At 38.6% G+C, this 24,306-nt stretch overlaps 1 protein-coding gene across 3 annotated transcripts in view; it reads right to left on the bottom strand.

The window, feature by feature from the left end:
- The window catches only part of LOC133646481 (SR-related and CTD-associated factor 8-like), an 89,615-nt gene that overhangs the window by 2,584 nt on the left and 62,725 nt on the right, over positions 1-24,306 (bottom strand). For all 3 annotated transcript variants that reach the window (XM_062041874.1, XM_062041875.1, XM_062041876.1), the window contains 17 exons: positions 10,222-10,266; positions 9,836-9,997; positions 9,541-9,697; positions 9,297-9,424; positions 7,921-8,097; positions 7,754-7,833; positions 7,537-7,648; positions 7,284-7,415; positions 6,978-7,081; positions 6,624-6,817; positions 5,066-5,166; positions 4,788-4,901; positions 4,433-4,589; positions 4,184-4,311; positions 3,792-3,933; positions 3,665-3,712; positions 6-221 (listed from right to left, as the gene is read on the bottom strand). In XM_062041874.1, coding sequence (XP_061897858.1) covers positions 6-221; positions 3,665-3,712; positions 3,792-3,933; positions 4,184-4,311; positions 4,433-4,589; positions 4,788-4,901; positions 5,066-5,166; positions 6,624-6,817; positions 6,978-7,081; positions 7,284-7,415; positions 7,537-7,648; positions 7,754-7,833; positions 7,921-8,097; positions 9,297-9,424; positions 9,541-9,697; positions 9,836-9,997; positions 10,222-10,266 — 2,197 coding nt within the window. The remainder of the gene's footprint in view (positions 1-5; positions 222-3,664; positions 3,713-3,791; positions 3,934-4,183; positions 4,312-4,432; positions 4,590-4,787; positions 4,902-5,065; positions 5,167-6,623; positions 6,818-6,977; positions 7,082-7,283; positions 7,416-7,536; positions 7,649-7,753; positions 7,834-7,920; positions 8,098-9,296; positions 9,425-9,540; positions 9,698-9,835; positions 9,998-10,221; positions 10,267-24,306) is intronic.

Below are 24,306 nucleotides of genomic sequence, written 5' to 3'. Positions count from 1 at the left end.
TCTACCTTGAAGTGTGAGCTCTGTTGTTCCGTCCAAAATCTTAGCAGAATGTTGCAGTTTGTCTTGCTGACTTTGGACTCCAACAGCACTGAACATACTGGCTCCTGGCATATTTGAGGACATAAAGTTGCCAGGGATAGAGCTGGTTGTTGGAATCATAGCCCCAAATGGTGATTCCTTAACTTGTTCCTGGCTGGTTGCAACAGAGGCCTGCACAAGGGCTACAAGAGGGTGGACGGTAAAAGATACATTCAGGTAACCTCCAAAATATATTTATTACTAGGGCTGGGCGATAAAACAATATTTCTTTGACAATAATAACAGACAATTTCAATAGTATTAATTTGTCCATATTCTAAAAGACGCAAGACTAGCCTGCTAAAGACGACTGCAACAACATCAACACTATAAAGATAATATGTAGCTAAGCAATCTCACTCTGTCATGAGACTTGGCTGAGTGAAATGTGACACGTTAGCAGGTTTAAATAGTGGAGATAGGGTAAATTATACCCAACAAAAAGTGTAAAATGTTCATATTAAACTTTAAAACATTTCAGAAGTTTATCGTTTGTAAAAGTATAAATGTTGTCTTTTTTAGCGTAGAATTTGGATGTATTGGTAAACGGTAACATGATAAACCACATGAAAATTTCAGACCGTTAGTAATACGGTTTATATTTTTCATTACCAAAAAAAAATTATTTTTTAAGACCACATTGCTTACTTCCTGGAAACGGAAGTGACGCAGCACCGGCACAGCACCGGAAAAATGTAGATGTTCCCGCCGATTGTTTCGTTTTACTTCATTTCATTCGCTTCACTTCCGTGAAATCTCAAGAGTGTTTTTAAGACCACACTGCTGTTATTAGATGACGACAGGTGTGGACAGTATTGCAGACAGACGCATTTGTCCAGAGTTACAAGGCAGCAGGTGATGTGTAGGGAATGTTGCCACAATTTTTATTATAAAGTTTTGCCGTTTGTTTACTGCGATGGTCACTCATCCTTTAACTGCTAACTTTGTCAGTGTTCCAATAACATTGATGCTTGCTAAAATGTTTTGTCATTTCATCGAATTAAACGCAGGATGTGTTGTCAGTGAGGTACAAAGATTGTGTATTAGATGTGGGAGGTTTATTTTTGTTGGCCAAACTGTTCCACTGAACCATATGGTGTTGTTGGAAAAAGAAGCTTGTTTATTAGACTTATCCCCATGAGCCAAACTTCTTTGTGTTTTATATTGTTATAAAAAAGTAAACGTGTTTTTTTATATTACAAGTCATTTTAATTTCACAAAGTTATTACTTTAAAAAACATTCCTGAGACATAGCATTTTGTTAATGTTTCAAAGTGTATAGTTAATTCCTATATGACACATTTCTGCTCAAACTCTTGAAGGATATGTCCCGATACAGCATGTACATACTTTAATACATGTAAATGTACATAGCTTAACAAACTACCGTGTTTTCTGCACTATAATGCGCACCTAAAAACAACCAATTTCCTCAAAAGCTGACAGTGCGCCTTATAATCCGGTGCGCCTTATATATGGACCAATATTGAGCCACAACAGGTCTCGCAACTACGGTAACTATGCCGACTTCATTTTCCCCCTTCTACGGCTGCTTCCCGTAGAAGAAGAAGCGGTTCTTCTTCTACAGGGGAAAAATGAAGTCGGCGGCTGCTTACCGTAGAAGAAGAACTTCTTCTTCTACGGGGGAAAATGAAGTCGGCGGCTGCTTACCGTAAAGACCCAAAAATGGTTCCTATTAAGAGACACGCTTACGACGCAGAGTTTAAACTCAAGGCGATCAGTCACGCAGTAGAACACGGGAATAGAGCAGCAGCGAGAGAATTAAACATTAACGAATCAATGGTGCGGAAGTGGAGGAAACAACATGATGACCTGCGCCAAGTAAAGAAGACTAAACAGAATTTCCGAGGGAACAAAGCGAGATGGCTACAGTTTGAGGACAAACTCGAACAGTGGGTTGTTGAACAGAGAGCAGCAAGTAGAAGTGTCAGTACAATCACCATTTGTTTTGTTGAGATTACTTTTAGCACAGCTCCATCTAATGGATGCATAACGTAACCCCAGCCTCTACTGTAGCGTCTATTCTATGCGTCTTATAATGCGGTGCGCATTATATATGAACAAAGTTTTAAAATAGGCCATTCATTGAAGGTGCGCCTTATAATCCGGTGCGCCTTATACTGTGGAAAATACGGTACCTCTCTCTATGAAAATTTTAAAATACAGATAAAGGCATCATGTAATGAGAAAAGGCTGACACGCTGATACTATTAATGAACAAAAACACAAATATCTGTCTTTAAATATATGGATAACGTTTATCTATAGCTTTTTTATTAAACATTACAAATTACGTGATAGCGTCGCCTTCACACTCAAACACTGGTTTACCTAACGTAATAAATAATTGTGATTAATAATCGTGATTTTAATATTGATTAAAATAATCATAATTACTATTTTGGCAATAACCGTGCAGCCCTATATGTAAGACTAGATCTCATACATGAACAATATATGTATCTGTATAGACAAAAAGTGCAGTTACATCTTATGTCCATAAGTTGCCATCTTGCACAATTTTCACATTTATTTTTATTTATTTATGTTATCATTTTGTTTCTGCCAGATTACTTTGTTTATAATGGTTGTATTGCTTTCCTATGCACATTGAATGTTCTGCTTGAGGTACATACATACATACATACATACATTTTGAATGTGGTGTTTGTGTCTTTTTAAATAGATTTCAGTAGAAGAAGTTTTTGAACATTTTGAGCACATTTAAAAATACCGTGATAATTTTGGTAACAATAACAGTGGTAAGAAATTTTCATACTGTGACATTCCTAGCCTAAAATAGGCAATGCTTCTTTTTTAGCGTAACGTCATTTACTCTATTATACGATCTATTTAGAAGTGGCGTCACTTCCGGATGTTTTGCCAAACATATATCTTCTGTGCATCAATATTGCAATATATTACAAGTACAACAATGTATATATCATACTTAAAATCACAAACACTTAATGAAGGTACGATGTTGTTTTAATCACCTGTACATTTCATAAGGCGACCCACGCATAGAGGAAATTAAACAAACACTCGGAAGAAAATGAAATAAATTCATGTTTTGTTTTTTGTTAAATAAACATGAGATAATGTTGCACATTGTACAATGCAAGATGTTTTGTTTGTGTATCTGGAACTGTGTCTGTGTAAGTGCGCTACGTGCATGTACGTGTGTATCAGGCAGTTGTGATGTTCTAGTCTTCCACGCGTGAGAATTTAACTTACCGGTACATAATAATAGCTTTATTAATGATAATATACATATAAACATTAAGAACTGTAAGCAAAATAAACATTGTAAACTAATATTGCCAGTGTGTGTAGATATTATACAGTAAGATACTGTACATGAAACCTGTTATCTGAAAAAGTTGTTGATATACATATTTCAAACAAAAATAACCTTCTGATGTCTTCACATCTCACTCTTGAGCAATGTGACCTTTAAACATGACAAAAATAGTGATTTCATTGATATCGTGATATATACTGATAGACTGAAAAAAATATTGATACGATTTCGCCCAGCTTCGGGCATGTGCGTAACACTTACAAGCTGGTGCTGAGGCCATGGCTGCTGCTTGTGCTGCCTGCAAAAATCCTATACAACAGAAAATAATTGAAGTTAAGCTAAGCTGTATTGTACAAATGCTTTTTGTTTAAATGACAGAAACATTCACCTGGAGGTGGTTGTGAGGCATTGAAGCTCGGCCTTATGAATGGTGGTGGCGGCCCGTATCCTGGTGGGGGTATGCTCATAGTGACAGGAAAGGTAGGAGGAACCAAGCCTACTGCAGCAGAAACCACCTGTGGCACTGGTAGCTAGGTAAGAGACAACAGGAAACATTGCATGGGTAAAAACATGAGCAAACTATTACAATCAAGCCAAATACTGTGAAGAACAGTGTTTTTTGTGCCCTTGTAGCTTACAAAGACTGTAAAAATCACAAATTAATGAGGACATTCTATTATATATTATTTAAATTGTTTAACGGACAATTGGGGTTTCAATCACAACCTAGGTCAAGAGCGTGCAACAACCCTAACTAATGAGACGAACCCTCTTTATTACCTGCACAGGCATCATGGTCACTTGCTGGTTGTAGCTTTTACTCTGGTTGTTGGATGATGATGTCTCAGTGCTAAGTGCTTGGCTCATAACATCCTTGGTTGATTCAGAAGTCTTAGCTGTGTCCCACTCTGAATAAACAGGCAAAAACAATTAAAAAACCAAAATAACTGAGGGAGGTTTACCTTGACATGTGTTTGGATAGAATTGAGTCCATAAATTGTTTTTGCCAAGTGACAAAAAGACTTTCACCTTCATTGACGGTCTCCTGATCAATAATTCCTCCTTCAGCAAAGCCATCCAAGTCATCTACTTTAACTTTCTCCCAAGGAATGTAGGTGACTCCAAGGTCCACATCCCAAAATTGTTTGTACTCTTGTCTCACTCCCTTGTTTAAGGCCCAAGCAATCTGCATTAAAAATACATTGATGTTGGTCAGAGAACAAAGTGCCCTACAAGTGCAGCATTTATAATGGGCACCAATGTACACAGAAAGCCAGTACACTGCTAGGTCAATAGAAAATTAAATTACAAGATACTGCAAGGAGAGTGGGGAAGGAGATGGCATTGCATTCAATCAAATTTAAGTGTAAGGGCAAAAATGCACCTTGATGACTTTTGAGCCAATCTTGACAGAACCTGTGCTGAGCTTCTGGCGTGCACGGAAGGCGTCCTGTCTATGGACCATACAGATGTAAGCACAGCCTCTTGGAGGAATCATCTGTGAAGGACACATTTACAAACATTATGACATGACCAATATGCAGTACATGCATGTATAATAATCGAAAAACCAGCTAAAAGAAAAATATCATTCTTTCACAGATTAAAACAGTAATGAGATACAAAGTCACATGACTGATGACATCATACTGCACTTCTTACATTTATGGACTCTATTTGGCCAAACTCTTCAAACAAGTTTGTGAGGTCTTGCTGAGTAGCCTTTTTGTCCACCTGCCCGACCCACAGAGTTGTGCTGCATACTAGATTAGGGTAGAGAGAAACAATTAATATACATTTAAAACACCATCCATCCATCAATCTTCTTCCGCTTATCCTAGGTCGGGTCGCGGGGGCAGCAGCCTAAGCAGGGAAGCCCAGACTTCCCTCTCCCCAGACACTTCGTCCAGCTCTTCCCGGGGGATCCCGAGGCGTTCCCAGGCCGGCCGGGAGACATAGTCTTCCCAACGTGTCCTGGGTCTTCCCTGTGGCCTCCTACCGGTCGGACATGCCCTAAACACCTCCCTAGGGAGGCGTTCGGGTGACATCCTGACCAGATGCCCGAACCACCTCATCTGGCTCCTCTCGATGTGGAGGAGCAGCGGCTTTACTTTGAGCTCCTCCCGGATGGTAGAGCTTCTCATCCTATCTCTAAGGGAGAGCCCTGCCACCCAGCGGAGGAAACTCATTTCGGCCGCTTGCACCCGTGATCTTATCCTTTCTGTCATAACCCAAAGCTTATGACCGTAGGTGAGGATGGAAACGTAGATCGACCGGTAAATTGAGAGCTTTGCCTTCTGGCTCAGCTCCTTCTTCACCACAACGGATCGATACAGCGTCCGCATTACTGAAAACGCCGCACCAATCCGCCTGTCGATCTCACGATCCACTCTTCCCTCACTCGTGAACAAGACTCCGAGGTACTTGAACTCCTCCACTTGGGGCAGGGTCTCCTCCGCAACCCGGAGATGGCACTCCACCCTTTTCCGGGCGAGAACCATGGACTCTGACTTGGAGGTGCTGATTCCCATCCCAGTCGCTTCACACTCAGCTGCGAACCGATCCAGTGAGAGCTGAAGATCCTAGCCAGATGAAGCCATCAGGACCACATCATCTGCAAAAAGCAGAGACCTAATCCTGCAGCCACCAAACCGGATCCCCTCAACGCCTTGACTGCGCCTAGAAATTCTGTCCATAAAAGTTATGAACAGAATCGGTGACAAAGGCAGCCTTGGTGGAGTCCAACCCTCACTGGAAACGTGTCCGACTTACTGCCGGCAATGCGGACCAAGCTCTGACACTGATCGTACAGGGAGCCACAATCAGACAGTCCGATACTCTCTGAGCACTCCCCACAGGACTTACCGAGGGACACGGTCGAATGCCTTCTCCAAGTCCACAAAGCACATGTAGACTGGTTGGGCAAACTCCCATGCACCCTCAAGTACCCTGCCGAGAGTATAGAGATGGTCCACAGTTCCACGACCAGGACGAAAACCACACTGTTCCTCCTGAATCCGAGGTTCGACTATCCGGCGTAGCCTCCTCTCCAGTACACCTGAATAGACCCTACCGGGAAGGCTGAGGAGTGTGATCCCACGATAGTTAGAACACACTCTCCGGTTCCCCTTTTTAAAGAGAGGAACCACCACCCCCGGTCTGCTAAATTTAAAACACAGCTGAGATAATTAAGAAAATAATATGAATGACATCTAATTACCGCTTAGAGTTTTGGATCGTATAGGAGGCAATCCTTTCTTCTGACGCTCCTTCTCGCGCTCTCGGGCACGTCTTTCACTTGAGTACGACCGCGACGTCTTCCTCTTACGATCTCTGGAGCGTGAGCGCGACCGCTTCCGGTGCTTACGCTTCCGAGAACCAGAGCGGGACCTGGACCTTCTCCTTTTAGGAGACCTGTAGGGACAGAACAACAAAGCTTTGTGAAGGGTTTTCACATACCTTTAGTTTGTGTTATTTATGAAATAGGTGCCTGTGTTTCCTGAAACAATTGGTATTATGTGTGGGGAAAATGCCAAACAGTAGTTTAGATATTGAAGAACAAGTCATGACTGACCTGGAGCGAGAGCGTGTTCCGGAGCGTGTCCCAGAGGTTTTTTTCTCTTCTCCCTCAAAGTTATTCTCTTCCATTCCATCCGGGCCATCATCAAGATCCATGTCCTACAGTATCAATTCAAAACATTTAGAAAAATGCTATTCAAGTGACTTCAGTACTTTTTTTGTTTCGATAAGGCCTACTACTTTGTTGCTGACTAAAGTGTATTTAACGGTCCATCAATCCCTTTACATGTAAAAAAAACTCAGTTTAGTCCTAGTCCATAAAATGTAATTACTGCATGAATAATCACAAGGGCAGACACACCTGTTGCTGGTTGTCCATGGACTCATCCATCTTGTTGTCCGACTCAGAAAGCTGTGGCTGACTGCTACCCTGAGCATTTGCACCAGAGTTCTCTTGCCCAAAGATACTATCCTGGCCTTCTATGCTCATAGCCTGTTACAATACAGAATTGGTATATTTGTCTTGGTCAGTTTTATCATTACAAGTGGATAATATCTGCTAGTCAGAAAGTGAGTTTCTACAGGAGCCTCTATATTTGAGGAAATGTACCTACCTTTTGCTGGTGCTCAAACAGCTGCTTCTGGAACTGCTCCAGGTTCTGCTGCTGCAGTTGCTCTGCAAGCTGGTGGAACAGTGAGCTGTTGATGGGCTCTGACACCATAGGCCTGCAAGTAGTCCACAACTTAAATCACATACATACAAATCTTGCACAAATTGTTAGCTTTAAGATTGTGGGAACAGTTTACCAAGATAAAACACAACAAACTCACAGTTGAGAGGAGGATGTTTCCTTCTTAGATTCTTCACTGCGTTCAGAATCATTTCCAAAGTCAAACTGCCCCAAAAGCTTCTGAAAAAAGAAGCACAAAGGTCTTTAATTAATAGGCGCGATAAGTGAAGTGGAGTGAGAAATGTACAGTTAATGAGATAGTAGTACCTTGTTAAAAGAAGAGACCCTCTGTTCGAGGGGGTTGAGGCTGTTGGCAGTAGCAGCTGCAGTGAGTTGAGCAGTCAGAGCTTGCAGTTGTACAACCAGACCAGCATCCAAGGCCTGTAGCAGCGATGGTTGGGGCTTTTGCTGCTGCATTTGCAGACTCTGTACAAGCTGTTGAAGCTGGTGACAGCAATACACATAATTGTGGCATCAGGGGATACTTGGAAGCGTTTAAAGATTAACTGCACTTTTTGGGGGGAATTTTGCATATCATTCACAATCATTATGAAAGACATGACAATGGTTATATTTTTTAATGCATTCTAAATAATAAAATAACTGCAATCAAAAGTCCGCTGACAATGGAGCCTGTGGGAGCCGCTTTATTCTGCCTATAAAGCCTTTAAAAACATCTAAACACCTCCATTAACGTTTTATATACATGACGTAAATATATATGTAATGTAGTAACATGTATATTTATAATAACATTTAATATTTACGTATTTTGCTCCTTTCAAGCATACACGGCGCATTTATTTCATAAACGGATCCATACGTTCGCTTTTTTCCCCCAACATCACTGTTTTTCCTTGCCCGTATGTGGGCTCTGTACCGAGGATGTCGTTGTGGCTTGTGCAGCCCTTTGAGACACTTGTGATTTAGGGCTATATAAATAAACATTGATTGATTGATTGATTACTCAGTGCAGACTTTATGAGATAACAAACATAATAAAACATAAATTACTGTACAAGGTCTGCTGTCATTAGGATACCGACTGCTAGGATGTTCATATATTCCCATTTAGATTAAAAATGACTCATAATCCTCACAAAGAAAAGTAAGGTGGAACCAAGCGTCTTTTCGTGTCATTTTTGCCATTCCGGGTCTAAATTGGCTGTCAAAGTGTACCAACACGTCAGAATACATCCTTGTGCTTCTACTATCCAGGTGAGAGGCATGATTTATGATCTAAAATAAAGTTTGACAAGAAAGGAAACGAGGAAGCAGCTGATCAGTCACTCATGTCAACATTAGCACACAAGCTTGTGATCACGGCGCCGTTATAGTTTGTCTGTGTTAGCGTTTATAATAACAATATCACTAATACATGGTTAAAATTCAGGTCACAAAATTTAAATGGAGTATTGAGAGGACCTTCCATTAGCTCCGCTGTAAGCAGACTTTTATTTACTAGTTAGAATGCATAAAAAAAATTACATCCGTCGTCATGGAATTGTGAACGATAGGCAAAATTCCAAAAAAAAGTGCAGTTCCTCTTGAACACAAAATACTTGTATACCTGAACAGTGCTGCTGTCATTATTAAAAGAAAACATCAACAAAATGATAAGACAGCTTAGTTTTCTGCTTTACCTGTTGCCCTTGAGGACTTTGTAAGATCTGCGCAACAGCTGCCACTGTGTCTGTGTTGGTAATTTGTGAAGCCCAGTCTGGAAGTCCCTGGACTATGTTGGCTGGGGTTGCCGGAGTAGCTGGAGTGCCTCAATACAAAAAGAGAAACAAATAGAGTCATCATAAGCATGGACCACTCTTATGACCGAGTTGAACAAATATCTCACAATATGAGACTTCCACACAACACAATCTCTTGACTGACCAGGTGTGGTGTTATTGACAGGGGCAACGCTGCTGGGCATGATGGGAGTAAGGCTTGGAGGAGGAATCCCTGCGGCCATGTCCAACAACGGCTGGATGATATCACTCTTGAAGACAGCATTCTTTTGCCACAGGTTTAAAACGCGCACTATCTTACTCTAGAAATACATGAACATTTAGATAAGCAAAAGTGTTAATAATTACAACTACTGCAAATATTGATTAATTTAGATTAGCTTGTGTTGTACTTTGAAATCAAGTCAAGTCAAAGAGGAACTACATGAAAACAGTCAGACCTTGTCATCTGAAGGGCAACGGTAGAGGTGCTGGAATGTAGGGATGATATTCTTGCTGAAGCGTGGAGCAAAAACATCCTTTTCTGTGCCAAACTGGTGTCGTGACTGTCTCACAATTGAGTCGATGACATACAGGCCAGGGACTTTGTATTCTGGCTTGCACTGTAAAGGCAAGAACAAGAAGCTTCCATTGGTGTTTCTTTTACACTATGGTTATGGGATGCATTGTAATATCTTAAGCTATAATGTTAAATTTAGTAGTGTATGTCAAATCTCATTTACTCTATGAGGCATTTAGTTAAATACTCTCATAATTTTTTTCACATTAATGTGAGTTGGTTTCTATCAATCGATAGCTGGATGTGACATGAAGTCAACAAACTCACCTTTTGTATGAACTTCTCCACACTTTGGACAACATGCTTGTAGAACTGAAAAAAGGAGAAATATGTTATCAGCAATATCTAAGAACAGCATACAACACTTAAAATACAAGTTATTAAAAAAAAAGCTGACGAGGCAGATCCTTTCATTTACCATACCAAACAAAAGCAGAACATTCTGGCCTTTGCTTTGATAATTTCTGCATTCAAAGTTTTCAAAATCTTGTGACACAATACTTCAATTTTTGAGGACCCAAAAAAACCTACTGGTTGGGAGTTCAATGCAAAAAAACAATACATAACTATACATCAGTTGCTTAGCTTCGTTTTCTTATATTTAACTGTGTTCCTATTAACATGCTTGTGCCGTTCTAAGTCACCTTGTTTGTAGTAGTAGATTCATAAGGCCATTCTCATTTAAAACGCCATGTATGTTATGTTGTCAACAGTTAATGGACCACATTAAGGGGCTCTTTAGAACCTTTATGCGAATATGCCTAGAAGACGTTACTTTTCCAAAGGGTTTTAAGCATTATATCTCACCCTCTTACGGCTTTTAGGACATAATGACCTTTTTTGTGTGATTTGCTAATAATTGGACAGCTAATGTTAGCTATCATTAAATATATATTCTATCACAACAAAAACATGAATCTAAATTGTTCATTGCTTTTCTAGAACTGCTTTTGTATGTGTGCTCACACGCTGCCTTGCGTGTATGAGTTGACGTAACATGGTGCGTGACAAGCCTGAACGTTCAACAAATTCCTCCAACCGTTGCGTTTTTAAAATTCAATATAGTTAGTAATTGTAAAAAATATAGCCATTCAAAGAATATATTATGTTCTGTTAAACCACTAATGGTAAGATAACGTAACCGGATGTGTTCTTGTTATACAAAACCCACAACCAGTGAAGTTGGCATGTTGTGCAAATCGTTAAAAAAAAAGAACAGAACACAATTATTTGCAAATCCTTTTCAACTTATATTCAATTGAATACACTGCAAAGACAAAATATTTAATATTCGAACTGAGGTACTTCTTTTTTTTGCAAATAATCATTAACTTAGAATTTAATGGCAGCTACACTTTGAAAAAGTTGGGACAGGGACATTTTTATCACTGTGTTACTTGGCCTTTCCTTTTAACAACACTCATTAAACGTTTGGGAACTGAGGAGACCATTATTTGAAGCTTTTCAGGTGGAATTATTTCCCATTCATGCTTGATGTACAGGTTGAGCGTTACAATAAAGCTACTGAAATGTGCGGGGTCCAGCTTTGACCCTGCCCAGGCTCTAACCTGCGTCCACACCTGCCCTCTTAATGAGAGTTGAGCAGCGCTTGCCAGTAGGGGCCCTTTTCCACGGCAGGAACTTTCCAATGTGCCATGGTATGTGACAGTAGGCCCTGCGTTTACACCAAAACTTCACCAGGAACTAAATTGGGCCCTATTCGCTATGTGGTACTTAAAAACATTTAAAGCAAGGGTGTCAAACACTGGTCCGCCGTGTAATTTCACTTGGCCCTTGAGGCAATATCAAATTAACACTAGAGCTGGCCCGCCGATTATATACAGCGGCGGTGCCGCTAATTCTCATGCTTGCCAACCCTCCCGGGAGACTCCCAAATTTAAGTGCTCCTCCCGAAAACCGTCACGTCCACTTTTCATCCAGTCCGACGAGTGCTGGCCCAGTCACATAATATGTGCGACTTCTGCATGCACACACAAGTAAATGCAACGCATACTTGATCAACAGCGATACAGGTTACACTGACGGTGCCCGTATAAATAACTTTAACACTGTTAGAAATATGCGCCACACTGTGAATCCACACCAAACAAGAATGACAAACACATTTCGGGAGAACATCCGCACCGTAACACAACATAAACACAACAAAACAAATACCCAGAATCCCATGCAGCCCTAACTCTTCCGGGCAAGAATATACACCCCCGCTACCACCAAACCCCGCCCCCCACACATCAACCCCCCTCCGTGCGTCGGTTGAGGTGGGCGGGGTTTGGTGGTAGCTGGTGTGTATATTGTAGCCCGGAAGAGTTAGGGCTGCAAAGGGTTCTGGGTATTTGTTCTGTTGTGTTACGATGCGGATCTTCTCCCGAAATGTGTTTGTCATTGTTGTTTGGTGTGGATTCATAGTGTGGCGTATATTTCTAACAGTGTTAAAGTTGTTTATACTTCCACCCTTAGTGTAACCTGTATCGCTGTTGATCAAGTATGCGTTGCATTCACGTGTGTGTGCGTACAGAAGCCGCACATTTCTTGTGACTGGGCCGGCACGTTGTTGAAATGGATGAAAAGCGGACGTGACGACAGCTTGTAGAGGATGTTAAAGGCAGTGCCTTTAAGGCACGCCCCCAAGACTGTGGTCCGGGTGGACTACGAGATATAATGACTGATGAACACATTCGTTCGATAATGAAGGTTGCCTCAGCTCAAAGCCTGAGCCCTGACATTAATGAGCTAGCATCCAAGAAAAGATGCCAGGTATCTGGCTTGGGCACATCAGATTAGATCAGTGTGTTGCAAACTGAGCAGTTTAAAGTCCTGAATGGTTGGTTTATTCATTGTTATTTTATTTTCAAATGTATTAGCCTGTGTAAAAAGGTAATGTTGATATTTTTCATTCATTCATTCTTTCATTCATTATTTATTTATTTATTTCAGGCAATCACATTAAAAAGCACAAAGTTGACAACACATAATAATATAAATTAATATAGTGCAAAAGGTAATGTATAGTATGTAATGCATGATTGTTCAGTTTTGCCTGAAAGGGAGTGTGAAGAAGATAATTTATTTAATCCCTCCCCCAGTTCTCTATTCAGTGATTATTCACATTGAGTTTCACTGTTACTTTGTTCAAGGATTAAAATACAGATGTTGTATCATAGTGGCATTACCACAGGTAACAATAACTATTACACTGTAACAATAATTTGTATCAATAATGTAAGAATAATGAATATACCAACATTGGTAATAAACAAAATGCCAACAATGGTAATATACAACATAGCAATAATGGTAAGGAAACATTGAGCACATGTTAACACTTTGAGACAAAGTACAACAGCAGGTCAAATTAAAGACCCTCATCTCTATATTTGAACCAGACCCCATGTTTGTATAATAGTTTAAATCGATTAATAGTTTGGCATTGCTTATGTTGTTTACCTCAGAAGGCTGCAAATAGAAAAGAGGCATTACATTTTTATTTAAATTGTATTTGATATGCCATTGATATTTTTTTAATTATTATTATTATTATTATTTGAAACTCGATTTTGCATGTCACTATAAAGTTATATAAGCCTTGCTTGTTCAATATTCAATGCAAAACTTGTTTGGGTCCCTGTTAAAATGTTAATTTGTTCAACCTTGGCCCGCAGCTTTGTTCAGTTTTAAATTTTGGCCCACTCTGTATTTGAGTTTGACACCCCTGATTTAAAGGATGGGCTGTGATGTGGAACGCTGATTAGTGAAACAAAGTTGGGGCATTACTAAACTTCCATCCATCCATCCATTTTTCTACCGCTTATTCCCTTCGGGGTCGCGGGGGGCGCTGGAGTCTATCTCAGCTGCAATCGGGCGGAAGGCGGGGTACACCCTGGACAAGTCGCCACCTCATCGCAGGGCCAACACAGATAGACAGACAACATTCACACTCACATTCACACACTAGGGCCAATTTAGTGTTGCCAATCAACCTATCCCCAGGTGCATGTCTTTGGAGGTGGGAGGAAGCCGGAGTAGCTGGAGGGAACCCACGCAGTCACGGGGAGAACATGCAAACTCCACACAGAAAGATCCCGAGGCCGGGATTGAACTCATGACTACTCAGGACCTTCGTATTGTGAGGCAGATGCACTAACCCCTCTGCCACCGTGCTGCCTTGGAATTCAAAATTTCAGTCGCAATTAAGGTATGTGGGAACAACTTGTTTATTTCTTATTTCTTGTGATTTCTATAACAAGCTAATCGACAAAGTCAACAACCATGAGCTCTTTGGGCGCAGTCATGCTGGGACAGTCCCTCAGATGTTACCACAATGTTGGAAGTATAGTTCAAAATTTGTATGCAAGATTACAAATTGAGAATGCCAGTAAAACATTTCTTTCAACTACAACGATTGATGTGAGTGACTAAAAATAGTCCATCATAATTTAAGTTCTACAAGCAGCCAAAAGGTGGCATGAAAGAGCAGCAGTCAAACTGGCCAGCTTGCAGGAGCAGGTTTTTGTGTCACCATTTGTAAGTACAAGATGCACATGAGCGCAAAGAATACTGACGGTAGGTAGTAACAATAGTAATGGTTGCAAGAGATCCAAAGCTAAATTTAAAGAAAAACTGCACATGAACTGATGAAATGAGAGTATTTTAAATAATTTGGAGAAAAGATGGTAACCCAGCACACAGTATGAGTGGGAACCGCAAGTAATTTATAGTTAAATACCAAGTCCATATTTTGCCAACAATAACATCATTATACAGTGATTATGCTAAATTTAATACACAGAGAATATTAACATTGATACATCACAAGTCAATGTAAGTTAAGGGGCATTCGAAGAGAAATACATACAAATATTAATAAATGCTTTCCAGTGACAAAATAGTTGTACAGGCAACATTACAGCTAAAATATAATTTAATATGTTATTTAAAGCCACTACAAACTCTAGTTATATTAACCGAAAACTATCTAATGACAAAAAGTATTCAGAAATTACCAAAGCTAAACAAAGCTGGCCCAAAGACAAACAAATAAAATTGTGATCATGAAAATTAATTTTGGAAATTGTTTTTGAAAGAATATTACGAGAAATTATGTTTGCACCATAGAGTGTATAGGAATTAGCCAGGAATATAACAATTTCATAAAACCGGAGTAAAACTTTTACGGTTAGCATTATCGTTTAAAAATAAAATCATAGTAATATTTTTAACTTAAAGGCACCGAAAATGAGGCAAAAAAAGGTCAGCATAATTGTGGAGTCAACTGTCATAACGGTGTTACGCTCAAAAGGTTTGGTTGTCCTTAATCTCTAAAGATTCTGCAACAAGTTCAACAGAGTCACAACTGTGCATCACAAGTGTGATATACTTCAAATCTCTGCACAAATTATGCATGTAACATATATAAACAGCACTGTAAAATGTTGCTATTTGTTTGCACATTCACTATGTAATGTATTGCTGTGATAAGTATGACAATGTGTTGGATTTAGTGATGTGCGGTCATTAAATAATCTTTTAAACCCCGCAATTTTTTTACTGAATCAGCACTCACGGGTTGTCATTGCCACACACGGTCAGTGACGCTTCCTGCAGCCACGCTAACCAAGTTAGGAGAATAAACCATGTAATATGTAATTAATTATACCCCTGTGAGCATAAATGTATTTTTATGAATGTTTTAGTCCCATAGAAACAGCAACAAATATCCATCCATCCATTTTCTACCGCTTGTCCCTTTCGGGGTCGTGGGGGTACTGGAGCCTATCTCAGCTGCATTCGGGCGGAAGGCGGGGTACACCCTGAACAAGTCGCCACCTCATCGCAGGGCCAACACAGATAGACAATATTTACACTCACATTCACACATCAGGGCCAATTTAGTGTTGCCAATCAACCTATCCCCCAGCAACAAATATATTTCTTGTAAAACTATTAACTATCCAATTTTGTAGAAAATACATAATGTTAAAACACATACAATGTATCGTACTGTATCTCCAGTGAATGTTGGTTAAGTTTGTTTTTATTACCACAGCTTTTTTTTGACACTGAATTCATCAAACTGCCATTTTGCGTTTAAATTTTGTGAACTAAATAAAATTATGCTGACAATAACATTTAATAAACATTTAGGAGCAAAATGCGTGTTTTAAAAATTAAGTTTGTTAAAATACAGTGTTTTTAAAATTCAATGCAGAAATCTTCGAAAACTAAAGCCCCGCTTCCGGTAAATTAAAACCGAAGCAATAGAGGATGTCTCAGAACCAGCCATTGAAGTGTTTAGTTTGCAGTCACGTTACACGAGTCTTGAGAAGCAGCAGCAAAGACAGCAGACCTGGGCATAATAAGGCCCGTTAAGATTTTAAATCTAGCCCGCTGGACGTTTCCAAATTATTGTTTTAAACCTTTTACATCGAAATTGAATGTGCAGTACCGTTTTCAACCTACTGTATATCTTGAAATTTAGAAATAATTTCAATGGTTATAATCTGAGCTTTTGAGTGACATACAGGTTGTTGCAGTAATCATGAGGACTATACGTCACAGCAGCTCCAGGCACACGAGGCACTGCAGAGTGGGCGGAGTTGGTTCACAGAGCAGCCAGCGTGAGATGCGCACTTAGGACAAACAGACGTCTTTAACAAACTTACACAGAAAAGTGGTATTACATTGGATATGGACATTTCTTATTCTTTGTGTTCATGTTCCGCCATGTTTGTTGCACTTTTGTTGTGTTTTGCTGATTGTAAATAGGGAAGTAACGATATGAAAATGTCTTATAATGATTATTGTGACCAAAAATATCATGGTTGTCATTATTATAGTGGTCAGTGTTTCCCATAAACTGCCAAGATACCTGTGGTGGTGGGGGCGTGGCTATGCGCGTGGTCACCATGACTTCATCAATAAATTTGCATAATTTACTACAATGATGTGATTTTCTCTAAAAAGGCTCAAAAAATGTATACTTACTAATTAATAATAACAGTTTTGTTTTAAACGTCCATACATCCATCCATTTTACAATATAATTACAACACTTTATGTACATATTTATATACAGATTTGAACAATAAGTTATTCACTGAAATATATTTATTAATTGTGGTTCTTACAAAAAAGATATCTTATAAAATATAAAAGCTAAAATGTCTCTTAAAGCTCTGCCCCTTTAAAGGCCTACTGAAAGCCACTACTACCGACCACGCAGTCTGATAGTTTATATATCAATGATGAAATCTTAACATTGCAACACATGCCAATACGGCCGGGTTAACTTATAAAGTGACATTTTAAAATTCCCGGGAAATATCCGGCTGAAACATCGCGGTATGATGACGTATGCGCGTGACGAAGTCCGAGTAACGGAAGTTATGGTACCCCGTAGAATCCTATACAAAAAGCTCTGTTTTCATTTCATAATTCCACAGTATTCTGGACATCTTTTGCAATTTTTTTAATGAACAATGAAGGCTGCAAAGAAGACAGTTGTAGGTGGGATCAGTGTATTAGCAGCGGACTACAGCAACACAACCAGGAGGACTTTGTTGGAGCGCTAGCCGCCGACTTCACCTTGACTTCCTACGTCTCCGGGCCGCCAAACGCATCGGGTGAAGTCCTTCGTCCTTCTGCCGATCGCTGGAGCGCAGGTGAGCACGGGTGTTGATGAGCAAATGAGGGCTGGCTGGCGTAGGTGGAGAGCTAATGTTTTTAGCATAGCTCTGTGCAGTCCGATTGCTAAGTTAGCTTCAATGGCGTCGTTAGCATAGCATTGTTAACCTTCGCCAGCCTGGAAAGCATTAACCGTGTATTTACATGTCCACGGTTTAATAGTATTGTTGATTTTCTATCTATACTTCCAGTCAGGGGTTTATTTCTTTTGTTTCTATATGCAGTTAAAGCAAGATGCTATCACGTTAGCTCGTAGCTAAAGCATTTCGCCGATGTATTGTCGTGGAGATAAAAGGCACTGAATGTCCATTTCGCGTTCTCGACTCTCATTTTCAAGAGGATATAGTATCCAAGGTGGTTTAAAATACAAATCTGTGATCTACAATAGAAAAAGGAGAGTGTGGAATCCAATGAGCCAGCTTGTACCTAAGTTACGGTCTGAGCGAAAAAAGATACGTCCATCGCTGCCTCTCAAGTCATTCACTGTAACGTTCCTCATCAACGAATCTTTCATCCTCGCTCAAATTAATGGGGTAATCATCACTTTCTCGGTCCGAATCTCTCTCGCTCCATTGTAAACAACGGGGAATCGTGAGGAATCCTAGCTCCTGTGACGTCACGCTACTTCCGGTACAGGCAAGGCTTTTTTTTTTATCAGCGAGCAAAAGTTGCGAACTTTATCGTCGATTTTCTCTACTAAATCCTTTCAGCAAAAATATGGCAATATCGCGAAATGATCAAGTATGACACATAGAATGGATCTGCTATTCCCGTTTAAATAAAAAAATCATTTCAGTAGGCCTTTAATTAGTGCATACTAAATAATTTAACTTTAGCCTACTACTACAACCATATTATTTACCAGCAACATAAAGTTAAACAGAGGCAGAGGTGTCCTGCCACAGTCAGTAACAAATAAACAGAAAACAGTAGTGGTCAAATACAAATAAGGCAACAAGAGAAGTATCCTACACTTCTCTTTTGTAAAGTAAATCTCAACAGCGTATATGGGCATCTACATCAACTATATGATTTGCCTGAGAAGCTGGACAGGACAAAAAAAAAATTTAAAAATTTAAAAAAAGTTTTTTTTTGTGGCGGACGTAATTCTTTCGTGGCGGGCCGCCACAAATAAATGAATGTGTGGGAAACACTGGTGGTATAGTTGAATGTGCTCAAAAAGTAATTGTACAACGTACACACTTAAATCTTTCGACCAAGTTATTTTTTTTTTAATACCTAGAATAATTAAATAAACAGTTAGAAATTGTGTTTCTTATGTTTCAATGATGGGTTTTAGTCTAAGTCAGGGGTCCCCAAACTTTTTGACTCGGGGGCCGGGGACCGGGCTGTGTGTGTGTATGTGTATATGTATGTGTGTATATATATATACACACACACACACACACACACACACACACACACACACACACACACACACACACACACACACACACACACACACACACACACACACACACACACACACACACACACACACACACACACACACACACACACACACACACACACATATATATTAGGGCTGTGAATCTTTGGGTGTCCCACAATTCGATTCAATATCGATTCTTGGGGTCACGATTAGATTCAAAATTGATTTTTTTTTTCAATTCAACACGATTCTCGATTCAAAAACGATTTTTTTCCTGATTCAAAACGATTCTCTATTCATTCAATACATAGGATTTCAGCACGATCTACCCCAGTCTGCTGACATGCAAGTAGAGTAGTAGATTTTTGTAAAAAGCTTTTATAAATGGTAAATGGTTGTACTTGTATAGCGCTTTTCTACCCCTTTTTAAGGAGCCCAAAGCGCTTTGACAGTATTTCCACATTCACCCATACATTCACACACTGATGGCGGGAGCTGCCATGCAAGGCGCTAACCAGGACCCATCAGGAGCAAGGGTGAAGTGTCTTGCCCAAGGACACAACGGACGTGACTAGGATGGTAGAAGGTGGGGATTGAACCAGTAACCCTCAGATTGCTGGCACGGCCACTCTCCCAACTTCGCCACGCCGTCTCCTTTATAATTGTAAAGGACAATGTTTTATCAACTGATTGCAATAATGTAAATTTGTTTTAACTATTAAATGAACCAAAAATATGACTTATTTTATCTTTGTGAAAATATTGGATACAGTGTGTTGTCAAGCTTATGAGATGCGATGCAAGTGTAAGCCACTGTGACACTATTGTTCTTTTTTTTTATAAATGTCTAATGATAATGTCAATGAGGGATTTTTAATCACTGCTATGTTGAAATTGTAACTAATATTGATACTGTTGTTGATTACATTAATTTTTGTTTCAATACTTTTGGTTTGTTCTGTGTCGTGTTTGCTCTGTTTATTGCAGTTCTGAGTGTTGCTGGGTCGGGTTTGGTTATGGAATTGGATTGCATTGTTATGGTATTGCTGTGTATTGTTTTGTTGGATTAATTAATTAAAATAAAATAAAATAGAATAAAAATATATAACAAAAAAAAAAAAAAAAAAAAAAGATTTTTAAAAATGATAATCGATTCTGAATCGCACAACGTGAGAATCGCGATTCGAATTTGAATCGATTTCTTCCCACACCCCTAATATATATGTTAGGGCTGGGAATCTTTGGGTGTCCCACGATTCGATTCAGAATCGATTCTTGGGGTCACGATTCGATTCAAAATCGATTTTTTTTTCAATTCAACACGATTCTCGATTCAAAAACTTTTTTTTTTTTTTAAATGAAAACAATACACAACAATACCATAATAATGCAATACAATTTCAAAACCAAACCCAATTTTGGAGTTCTGAACTTGTGATTTCTTGCAGTGTTAAGTGGTAATATTTCACATTTGTCCCAATTGACTTTATACCCTGATAAACAGCCATATTCAGTGATGACATTATTGATATAGTGTAGAGAGGAGTTAACATGTGACAGGTAGAGAATTATGTCGTCACAATACATCGATAGCTTATTATACTGAGAGCCAATTTTTATAACATGAATATTATTTTCACTTCTTATTTTTGCAGCTAAGGGTTCAATAACCAAATTAAATAATAATCCAGATGCAGGACATCCCTGCTTTACTCCTCTTTTTAACGAAAAAGGTTCTGAAATATGATTATTGGTTTTGACTGATGCCATGGGCCTTGTATAAAGCATCTTAATCCATTGTATAAAATTATCTCCAAATCCAAATTTACGTGATGTGCAAAACATAAATGACCAGTTTATTTATTTGTCGAATGCCTTCTCCGCATCAACAGTACATACTGCTGTGGGATAAGGGAGACTTCTACCATAGTAAAAACATTATACAAGTTCCTTGTATTGTCTGAAGATTGTCGACCTTCCATGAAGCCAGTTTGGTCAGTATGAATTAATTTTCCTATTACATTTGATAATCGTGTGGCTAAGATTTTTGCCAAGATTCAAAAGGATTCTCTATTCATTCAATACATAGGATTTCAGCAGGATCTACCCCAGTCTGCTGACATGCAAGCAGAGTAGTAGATTTTTGTAAAAAGTGTTTATAATTGTAAAGGACAATGTTTTATCAACTGATTGCAATAATGTAAATTTGTTTTAACCATTAAATGAACCAAAAATATGACTTATTTTATCTTTGTGAAAATATTGGACACAGTGTGTTGTCAAGCTTATGAGATGCGATGCAAGTGTAAGCCACTGTGACACTATTGTTCTTTTTTAATTTTTTTTTATAAATGTCTAATGATAATGTCAATGAGGGATTTTTAATCACTGCTATGTTGAAATTGTAACTAATATTGATACTGTTGTTGATAATATTCATTTTTGTTTCACTACTTTTGGTTTGTTCTGTGTCGTGTTTGTGTCTCCTCTCAATTGCTCGTTTATTGCAGTTCTGAGTGTTGCTGGGTCGGGTTTGGTTTTGGAATTGGATTGCATTGTTATGGTATTGCTGTGTATTGTTTTGTTGGATTGATTAATTTAAAAAAAAAAAAAAAAATCAAAAAAAAAAACAACGATTTTTTAAAAATGAGAATCGATTCTGAATCGCACAACGTGAGAATCGCGATTCGAATTCGAATCGATTTTTTCCCACACCCCTAATATATGTATATATATATATATATATACACACACACACACACACACACACAGTGGTGCTCATAAGTTTACATACCCTGGGAGAATTTATGATTTATTGGCCATTCTTCAGAGAATATGAATGATAACACAAAAACCTTTCTTCCACTCATGCTTAATGGTTGTGTGAAGCTATTTATTGGCAAACAACTGTGTTTACTCTTTTTAAATCAAAATGACAAAATAAAGTACCCAAATGACCCTGATCAAAAGTTTACATACCCCAGTGACTTTGATCTGATAACATGCACAAAAGTTGACACAAACAGGTTTGAATGGCTAATCAAGGTTCCAATCCTCACATGTGACCTGTTTGTTTGTAATTAATGTGTGTGTATAAAAGGTCAGTGAGTTTCTGGGCTTCTGACAGACCATTGCATCTTTCATCCAGTGCTGCACAGATGTTTTTGGATTCTAAATCATGGGGAAGGCAAAAATAATTGTCAAAGGATCTGCGAGAAAAGGTAATTGAACTGCATAAAACAGCAAAAGGGTATAAAAAGGCATCCAAGGAATTGAGAATGCCAATTAGCAGTGTTCAAACGCTGATTAAGAAGTAGAAAATGAAGGATTCAGGTAGACCAGCAAAGATTTCAGCCACAACTGCCAGGAAAATTGTTCGAGATGCAAAGAAAAATCCACAAATAACTTCAGCTGAAATACAGGACTCTCTGAAAAATAGTGGTGTGGCTGTTTGAAGATGCACAATAGGGAGGCACTTGAAGAAAAATGGGCTGCATGGTCGAGTGGCCGATTAATTGATATACCGATTTTGTTTTGCTGTTATAAATCTTTTTTTTTACTTGGTCTGAGGAAATATTCAAATTTTTTGAGATAGGATTTTTTAGTTTTCTTAAGCTGTACGCCATAATCAGCAATATTAAAATAATGAAAGGCTTGCAATATTTCAGTTGATGTGTAATGAATCCAGAATGTATGACATTTTGTTTTTTTTAATTGCATTACAGAAAATAAAGAACTTTATAACAATATTCTAATTTTCTGAGACAGTCCTGTATATATACACACACACACAAATGTTCCTTTAAGGCAAGTGTTGCCTTAAAGGAAGGCTCATATTTTAGGGCACAAAGGCAAGTTAGATATATATATATATATATATATATATATATATATATATATATATATATATATATATATATATATATATATATATATATATATATATATATATATATATTAGGGCTGCAACTAACGATTAATTTGATAATCGATTAATCTGTCGATTATTACTTCGATTAATCGATTAATAATCGGATAAAAGAGACAAACTACATTTCTATCCTTTACAGTATTTTATTGAAAAAAACCAGCATACTGGCACCATGTTGTGGACATTGGGGGTGCAGCATACACCAATAATAACACAGAAATGTAACTCATCAGAACTGAATCAGATATTGTACACGTTTCTGTTGTGAATAATAAGGGATTCATTTTAGGCTGCCTCTGAATAATAGCATGAAATATTCCAGCACCTTCATAACGTTTAGTTATACTAAAGCGTCACTCAAATCTAAATATATTTATATAGCTTTATCAGCCCGGCTACATTGATCCATTATGAAACCAACCTGAGATATTTCTGTCCGTTACGTTTATTTCGAAATTGGTAACCGTGCGTTTTCTCTCTCAAAACGGAGTCAAATGTGCCGGAGACACATTATCAGCCCCGCGTTGCAACAAAGGCATAACTTTAACGTTACTCACAAAAAAGCTGAACTCATGAATGCTTGTTGCCACTATGGACTTAAAAAGTTACGTACTGTGAGTTATTCCCTTCATCCATGGCTCCAACATGTTTCTTCTTCAGGTGCTCCTGAAGCAATGTTGTACTTCCGTGCCATTTTGCAGGAAACGGTCTTCTTTGAAGTCTTTAAAGTAAAGTGTTCCCACACTTTTGACGACTTAGGTCGTACACTTTTCTCCAATGAAGCAATAACCTCAAGATGTTTCTCCGCTAAACTATCGGTAGTGTTTTCCTGCGCTATTTTTCGAATTTTTCCAGCAAAGGAGACGCCGTCGTCACATGAGCTGCACATGACACATCATTGGCTAGCTTACGCCACCTCATGAGACGTAGCCTAACCGCCGCCCTGGCGCTGTTTTGTACTGTTTTTGTACTTATTTTGATTATTGTTTCTCAGCTGTTTGAAAATATTGCAGTTTATAAATAAAGGTTTATAAAAAAAAAATAAAATAAAAAAAAAAAAGCCTCCGCGGATGCGCATAGCATAGTTCCAACGAATCGATGACTAAATTAATCGCCAACTATTTTGGTAATCGATTTTAATCGATTAGTTGTTGCAGCCCTAAAATATATATATATATATATAAACTGTTTTTTTTTTGTTAATTAATAATATAAACTTGTCAGTTTTTTTGTCATTTCATGATGCCTTTGATAGCGGGAGTTAAAAAAAAAAAAAAGTTATGAACATTTATATGTACATGAAGATGATGTATCGGGACAGATC

Source organism: Entelurus aequoreus, linkage group LG03 (assembly GCF_033978785.1).
Source record: "Entelurus aequoreus isolate RoL-2023_Sb linkage group LG03, RoL_Eaeq_v1.1, whole genome shotgun sequence".
Classification (NCBI taxonomy): Eukaryota; Metazoa; Chordata; class Actinopteri; order Syngnathiformes; family Syngnathidae; genus Entelurus; species Entelurus aequoreus.
Note: the sequence above shows the minus strand (reverse complement) of the source record. Positions and strands in the feature narration are given on the sequence as shown.